The 10,000-nt window shown below is 30.9% G+C and overlaps 1 protein-coding gene across 1 annotated transcript in view; it reads left to right on the plus strand.

Annotated features, from left to right (window-relative positions):
* Positions 1-10,000, plus strand: part of LOC122242712 (uncharacterized) — a 19,778-nt gene that overhangs the window by 4,930 nt on the left and 4,848 nt on the right. The window contains exons 4-8 of the mRNA XM_086544236.1: positions 1,653-1,775; positions 3,999-4,146; positions 8,923-9,025; positions 9,330-9,343; positions 9,519-9,656. Coding sequence (XP_086400362.1) covers positions 1,653-1,775; positions 3,999-4,146; positions 8,923-9,025; positions 9,330-9,343; positions 9,519-9,656 — 526 coding nt within the window. The remainder of the gene's footprint in view (positions 1-1,652; positions 1,776-3,998; positions 4,147-8,922; positions 9,026-9,329; positions 9,344-9,518; positions 9,657-10,000) is intronic.

Consider the following 10,000-nt stretch of genomic DNA (forward strand, 5'->3'; position numbering starts at 1 on the left):
AAAATATATTATGTATTATATTATATATTTATCAATATTTATATGTGTGGTGCTGTGTTGTGTTGTGTGTGTTTGTGTGATGTGTGTATGGTGTGTGGTTGTGTGTGGTGTAAGTGTGTGTGTCGTGGTTAGTGTGTGTGTGTAGTGTGTGTGAAGTGTGGTAGTATATATGTGTATATATATAGTGATGAGGAGTTTATATATATAATATTATATATATATCCTTTCAATATATACACACACACATGATATGTGTGTGTGTATATATATAGTTATGTGTGTACTATGATATATGTGTGTGTATATACCGACCACATATATGCGACGCGATATATATGCTTGTGTATATGATATTATATAATATATATATATATATATATATATATATAGATATTGATGTATGTATGTAATGGTGAGCCAATGATATTATATATATATATATTTATAGATAATAAATATAAATATATATTCATATATATATATAGTATACTAATATAAATATATATATATTAAATTTATTTATTTATTTATTTATTTAGATTATTATATAAAAATATAATATATAATATATTTTATTTATTTATAGAGTATTATAAATAATTATATGATTTGATTTATTTATATGTAATAATATAAATAACTATATATTGATTTATTTATTAGTTTCGTATGATATAAATTAGTTTGAATAAATATATATATACTATATATATAGTATAATATGATGATATATATATATATCTATATATATATATATATATAGCGATAGAAACACCGTGACAGTACAAACAGAAAAAAAACGCCTTCATTTTTTTGAGCAGTTCGCGCGTCTCAACCTGCTAGTCTGGCTTTGAGAACCAACATTTTTAAGATAGAATGCCATTACACATTGCATAGTGTCTATGTGGTGTGTGCTATGTGTGTGTAACGTATATATATTATTATATTCTATATTATATATATATAAAGATATATATATAGTTGATGTATATTATATATATCAGTTTTATTACAGATATATTATATTATATATTATATTTATATATATATATATATATATGTATATATATATATAGTATGTGGTGCTGTGTGTGTGTGTGTGTGTGTGTGTGTGTGTTGATATGTGGATGTGATGTGAATGTGTGTCCAACACGAAGGGCCACCATATTAGGAGAGTAAATAGAATGAATAGTACGTAGAAGAAAGAAAAGAGAAGGAAGACAAGACAGGCAGTCCCTGGTACTCGAGTGGGAATGAGTGCATACCTCGCCCCCCATACATATGCTTGTGGGTTGGAATGTTTTGCAGAGTTATATCGTGACGTCAGTGTAGCCAGATACGAAATATAGGGTAGGTTTTCCGATGTCATCTTGGGAAGAGAGCGAGCTTCCTGCGCAGTACTTCGGTGAGCGCGCTTACAGGGCTCTCCCTTTTTTGTAGTTTCCGTGTCAGCTTTTTCGCCGAAGTTATTAGGCAACTAGGTTTTAAAGATTTTATATGCATATATAAAAACATCTAGAGGCGTATAAATCTATTGGAACACAAATCAGGAGCCATCAACATATATAACTGCACTGCTCAGATAATCCTTCAAACAAGCACGGACGAAGAGGCACTGTCCGAGAATGAGTGAACGAAACTCTTTTAAACAGAGGCGAACGCCAGTGAAAATTTCCCAGCAACGGGACCCAGCCGACCTCGTGCGGTATCTACATGCAGTGTGGATGTGGAGCTTCGACAAACAGTGTCACGGAGATCGCGGTGCATGTGTTGAAGTATCAGAAAGGAAGGCTCGCTTGTATTACGGACGATAGCCGATAACTTTTTTTCTTTCTTACCGACAGAAAAAAATGTTGTACAGGTGAGTTAGCTGCTCTGAATAAGTGCTTTGGAAATTAACTTGATCATGCCGTGACTAATGGAACAGGATAGATTGTTACGAGGCAGGAGTGTGCATCGTGTGGGCTTCTCTCTCGATTCTGTGAGGATCAATTTACCCGATTAGAAAATAAATAAGTGCTAAAGGACAATTATTGTCAGAGGTCTTGTATATGTACATTTAGCATCCATATAGTGAGTGTATAATAGTATATAGTATATATATATCTAATTAATATAGTATAGTATCTATAGTATATAATATAGTGTATACACAAGATAGCACAGGACTATAGATGGATGATGTAAATTATATATATTATATATTATAAATATATATATGTATAATATATATTAATATAATGATGGCTTCTAAATATACGTGTAATTAGTCTAGTAGTTAGTATGCAAACACACAACACACAACACACACATAACACAACAGGCAGACCACACAACAACTACACACCACAAAACATACCTTACATGACATACATGAGCAGCAGACACACACACACACACACCACACACACATACTACACAGCACACACATGCACACACACCAACACACAGCACACATATTATATATATGTATTATATATATGTAATTGTAGTTGTAATTATATAATGCACAGCACGCACATAGGGCTCATTTGGGTGAAATTATCACGATTAGCAAGAGCCAGCTCATTCTACACGCACTGGGACGAATGCGATAGTTGTTAAAACATCCTGTGCATAGTCGATTTTCGAATCATACACAAAAGCCTAAGTTTATATATACACACAAATAGCTGTATATGATATATTATTATATATCTAGATAATAATAGATATATATATATTCATATATTTATTTATTTATATGTATATATGAATAAACAAACATAATATATAAATATATTTATTTTATTATCATAATGTTAATATAGTAGATATATACATATATAAATTAATATTGATTATTTATGTTATATATATAAAAATGTAATTAATATAAATAATAATATATATATTTATTTAATATATGTATATAAAATAAATGAAATAAATAATATATACATATATATATTATATATATTAATATAAAAGGTAATTAATATATCTAAATTATAATAATAATTAATTAAAATATATATAATATACGCATATAAAAACATACAGACAAACAAAAAAAATCGCTCCTTACATTTCTTACGCACAGTTCGACTGCCCTCAACATCTCGTACTGACTATGAACCAACATTTTTAAGATAGAATAGCATACACATGCATAGTGTCTATGTGTGTGTGTGTGTGTGAATATATATATAATATAGTACTACTATAATCTATATACCACCTTCCTAACAATCACAACACCTCTTGTTATATTATATATATATAATAAAAATATATATCTAGTCTTACTATACATATATATAAATTTTATATAAATATATTAATATATATAATATTTTAAAAATATATATATATAATATGTGTGAGTGTGTTGTGTGTGTGTGTGTGTGTGTTGTGTGTGTGTGTGATGTTTTCCAAAAGCACAAGTCACACAAATATTAGAGTCGAGATAAAAATAGAATGAAATAACAATACCACACGTAGAAAGAAAAGAAAAGGAAGGAAGACAGCATCCCGACGAGTGGGATGAAATTACATCTTCCCCTCCCATAACATTTGCGGCTTTGGTGCGTGGCACAATCTTATTCAGATTATAGTCGTGACGTTCAGTATACCAGTACAACGAAATCTGGGTTTTCACGATTCTCTCACACATCACCGGCGGAACAAAAAAGCGACTTCACCAGACGCACATCACTCATCATGGTCAGCGCCTCTTCTACCGTTGTCTCCATCCACTTCTCTTTGGCACTTTTCATATACAGGCCTCACAGCCATTTTCTCGCCCAAGACGTTCAATAATACGCGGCAAACTCAATAATTTTTCTCAAAAGATATTTAGTCATCAAACAACATAAATAATTAAAAACCAAACATTCTAGAAGGAGCGTAACTAACATCTATTTGAACCAACAAATCATCGAGCAACACCAACCTACACATATACCAACTCGCACTGCTCAAGCGTATAAAATACCCTCATCAAACACAACCACAAGCACGGACGCGAACCCATGAAGAGGCACTGTCCGAGAATGAGTCCAGCGAAGGACATGTGTGAACGAAACTCTTCGAAACAGAGGCGAACGCCAGTGAAAATTTCCCAGCACGGCGGACACCAAGACAACTCGACTCCTCGCGACACGCGTAAATAAATACCAAGGCCCGTGGAGCTCATGCATGAGACGCTTATTCGAAACAGTGTACCGAGATCTCCGGTGGTGTGAATACATAGGAAGACCCGCGTTACTTACGGCGATACGAAACCTTTTTTTTTTCTTTCTTTACCGAACAAAAAGTACAGGTGAGTTAGCTGCTCTGAATAAGTGCTTTGGAAATTAACTTGATCATGCCGTGACTAATGGAACAGGATAGATTGTTACGAGGCAGGAGTGTGCATCGTGTGGGCTTCTCTCTCGATTCTGTGAGGATCAATTTACCCGATTAGAAAATAAATAAGTGCTAAAGGACAATTATTGTAAAGGGTATTTGTTTTTATCATTTACATACAATCCATATCTGTAGTATGCGTAGACAATACTACGACACATACAAATAATAACTATACGTACTTTATACTAGCCACACAATACGCATAACACTATACAACGAAGGAATCATGTCAACAAATATATATATATCTATATATTATACAATACAATATATAATCATAACCTCTCTCTAACTCATACTAAAACTCATCAACTACCTATCACATACTCTTACATAACATATCCTCCCGTCGTACATTCTAATACTCTACCGTCTCAGAGCGGAATAAGTAATAGCAACACCCCACTCAGACCCTGCCCACCACATCACACACACAACACACAACACACTACACACACAACGACACACACACCCACTCAACATAAACCATCATCCATAACCAAAAAACATCCATCACCATCAGCACCACCAAACCCCAATCAACAAACAGAAACACCAGTAAACACACACCACACCACACACACACACTACACACACACACCCACACACAACAGCTATATATATATTATATGTATATATATCACTATGTATGAATGTAATATATATTAACTGCACACAGCACTCACCACCAACGCAACCATAGAGGGACCTCTACCAACTGGGATAAATAACACGTTAAGCACAAAGGCCAGCATCATTCTCTACAAAACGCACTGACAACCATGCAGTTCTTTATAAATCATCCCTCTTCGTCACAATTCTTCTGATACCATCTAACGACACCAACATATATACACATACACATAACAATCATATATATATATATATATTATTTATATATAATTATGATAAATATATATATATATTAAATAATAATCCACTGCAACAAAACACAACATATATATCCAAATTGTAATAATATATACAGGATAATATATAAATAATAATAATTACTAATAAGTTTCTTTAAATAATTACAAATCTATGCTATAATAAATCTTACACACACAATACAAACACACTAAACTTACACACAACACAAACACACAACACACAAAACTAAACCACACATCAAACACCACACACACGTGCACACATATATAAGTATAATATATCTGAAAATATGTTATTATCTTAATATATATACTATGTTTATACACATGAGCAGTAATTATATATGAACACGCACACAATCACAACACACATTCACACACACATCACACACAACACGCACACACACACCCAACGACACAAACACATTAATACACATCACACACACACAACACACACACATATACACACACACACATACCACACACACACTTAACAACACACACACACACTTACACATGAATACACACAACACCATACTTACATATATATATATATATATAATATATATATATATAATATATATATATATATTATATATATATATATAATATATATATATATACATATATATATATATAATATATATATATATAATATATATATATATATTATATATATATATATATATACATATATATATATATACATATATATATATATAATATATATATATATATACACACACACACACACACACACACACACACACACACACACACATACATACATATATATATATATATTATATATATATATATACATATATATATATATACATATATATATATATATTATATATATATATATATTATATATATATATATTATATATATATATATAATATATATATATATACATATATATATATATACATATATATATATATACATATATATATATATATACATATATATATATATATATTATATATATATATATTATATATATATATATATTATATATATATATATACATATATATATATATACATATATATATATATATATATACATATATATATATATACATATATATATATATATAGATATATATATATATACATATATATATATATATATACATATATATATATATACATATATATATATATACATATATATATATATATTATATATATATATATATTATATATATATATATATACATATATATATATATACATATATATATATATACATATATATATATATATACATATATATATATATATACATATATATATATATAATATATATATATATATTATATATATATATATTATATATATATATATTATATATATATATATACATATATATATATATATAATATATATATATATACATATATATATATATAATATATATATATATAATATATATATATATATTATATATATATATATACATATATATATATATAATATATATATATATACATATATATATATATACATATATATATATATACATATATATATATATACATATATATTATATATTATCGTAGGATCGTAAGCATTTAAAGAAATATATGTTTTATATTTATTATATCCATGCCTTTTATTCGCACGTCGATCCCCACAAAAAGTGAATGAAATAAGATATGCCAGTATCATGTAGGAAGTAGTTCAATCGTTATTGGAATATTCTGATTAAAAAAAATAATAATTTTGAGACGATGGTTAGTTCTTCATTTGAAAGTGATAGTCCATTTTGAAGAACTATTCGCATTAAACTATCCTAGTTTATAGCAAATCTATACTGTAAACTATGATTATACTATTAACATTTACATTTATTTTGTATGAATGATATTTGCTGTTGAAATATCCTGAATGGGGAGTGACTAGCTCAAGTGTAAGCCACCTCGCATCATTATCCGGAGGCAGTATCATATAAAGAAATTAACAAAGACCAAACTACTTCCATATTAGGATTAGTTACTGGTAAACAAACTGGAGTTGTATATATGTATTTAGAGCTATTTAGGACTAACAACCATGGCTATTTAGGACAATACTACCATGGCTGTGATAAAGGAACTAACAAGAAAACAGTTTAAAAACTCAAATAATTTCTGAACACGTTGCCCAAAACAGCTTTCCTCTACCACTTGCACATACGTAAACATTACTTTTGAAAGATTACTTTTGAAAGATTCTCTCAAACTTGTCGAGAACAAATGCGGTCGTGTTCTCTTTTCTTATGGCTATCGTTTTGTTAACTAATAGAGCATGTAAAAGATTACACGAGGATATCCTGCTGCTGAAATCAGTAAGTCACTAGATTAAGGGTTTGTTGCTCAAAGTCATGGTGATTTCCGGTGTCTGCTGATTAATGTACCTAAACACGTCGTGAATGTGGGCCATGAACAAGCTGGCCAAGCATACAGGGAAAAAGTAAGCTTGGACTGCGCCTTAGAATCTTCCTGTTAATTTCCTTAACCTTTTAAAAGGGATATATATGCACACACACACGCACACACACACATACATACATATATATATATATATATATATATATATATATATATATATATACATATATATATATATACATATACATATACATATATATTTACACATATACATACACGTGTGTGTGTTTCTCATCTTCCAGTAAAGCAAAGAAAAACAGTCAAAGAGTAAAGGTAAGGAATGCGCCACAGCCATGGTTGCGAAGCGTTGCTATAGCATTTGTTGTGTTCAGATCGACCCGGGGCAAGGTTAACGAGAGAAAAAAAATCAAGTCTCAGACTCAACTCATGTCCTCAGCCTCCTCGGATTGCCAGTCCCTGCAATTGCTTTCCTCTCTAATAAAGTTGCTTACAAAAATGCTTCAGTTTTGGTTGTATTACCATTGCAACATGATAATATTACAGTGATAGCACAGTGAAATTACAACACCATATCAATAATATAATACAAAATCATACTTCAATATTAGAATAACACTACCTTAAAATCACCTTAGTATTGGTGCATCACAATTATAACACAGTATTTCAATTCTATTTGAAGAAAAAGACGTCAGTATTAAAGTTACACTGCAATGAAATCACCACAGTATTGGTTCCATGAAAATGACGACACAAGGGTTCCCTTATCACTACAATTACGGCACGATAAATTTACTTCAGTGTTGGATCCATTACAGCTCCCCCCCCCCCCCCCCCCATCACGCCGGTCGCAGGAAAATCGTTGCCTCTTTTCTACTCCGGTGATTGGCGGTAGATCTTCTCGAATCGCATCAGCTGCATCTTATTACTTAAATGAATAACCGTCACTGGTGAGCATCATCACCAATTGGGATGAGAAAAGCCCCTGATGACCTACAAGTCCGAGGCCATTTAATTCTATGAATTATTGGAAGTCACAGACTATTTGTTTTGGTAAATTATTAGAAAACCTAGGCTAATTCTATGAATTATTGGAAGTCCCAGACTCTACGGTTAATTATTTATTAGAAAACCTAGACTATCTAATTCTTTGAATTATTGGAAGTCCCAGGCTATCTATTTTCATGAGATATTGCCACTTTGGAGACAATTCAGTATTCTCTTGAATCCGCCAAGTCTGCACTCAAGTAGATGCTTGGTCTCAGGCAGGGAAGGGAGAGGGCGTGGCACAGGATCCGCTGCGAAGTGTCCAGGCTCCCGCAGCCTCTCACCAGAACAGGTTTCCATTCCCGGAAGAAAATAGGAGGAGCTTAACCATCTATAAATTAGCATTTATGAATATATATATATATATATACTTATATATATATATATATATATATATATATATATAGAGAGAGAGAGAGAGAGAGAGAGAGAGAGAGAGAGAGAGAGAGAGAGAGATTCATATACATATATTGTTTTCACACCCATATGTTTGTATAAAAGCTATCTTTGTTACTTCGAAAGTAGTATGATTGCATCCACACCATTGCATAAGGAGTGGCATAAGAGAAGTACTATTTCTAGAAGACATATTCCAGAATAACTACACATAGTACGTATTCCTGCGGTCACTTAAAGAAAGTAGAAAAAAAAGATATGAATAACATATCTTAACATTTACCATAAATATCATACTTTCATTTTCCCTAAATTTCTTTACCATCACCACACAAGGAAAACTACTGAAACTGGTTTGACGGCAAATCCCTGAAGCGCACACTCTTCAGCATGGAGACGAACCCCACTGAAAAGGATTGGCTTGTGTGGCGCTGCTTTGTGGAGAAGCTCATGTTGGGAGTCACTCTTTGGTCTCGTTACGGCTGCTACGGCATTTATAAAGGGACTGCTGGACGCGAGTGAAAGAGGTGAGTGCGTTGTTTTTCGGGGTGGTTTTGCCGAGTGTAATTGGCGAGTTAAAAAGGGCTTGTCACTGTCTAAAAGGGAACGCGCTTCATTCTTATATCCTCTCTCATAAAGACGAGTTTTTGCATGGTGTGATTATATATATATATATATATATATATATATATATATATATATATATATATATATATATATATGAATATGTAAATATATTGATGAATAGATAGAAAGAAGATATGTAAACACACACACACACACACACACACGCACGCACGCATACACACTCAAACACTCGTGTGTGTGCGTGTGTGTGTGTGTGTGTGTGTGTGAATGTATGTATGTATAT

The sequence above is a fragment of the Penaeus japonicus genome, unplaced genomic scaffold (assembly GCF_977035675.1).
Source record: "Penaeus japonicus unplaced genomic scaffold, GWHDUDI00000001_assembly GWHDUDI00000015, whole genome shotgun sequence".
Taxonomy (NCBI): domain Eukaryota; kingdom Metazoa; phylum Arthropoda; class Malacostraca; order Decapoda; family Penaeidae; genus Penaeus; species Penaeus japonicus.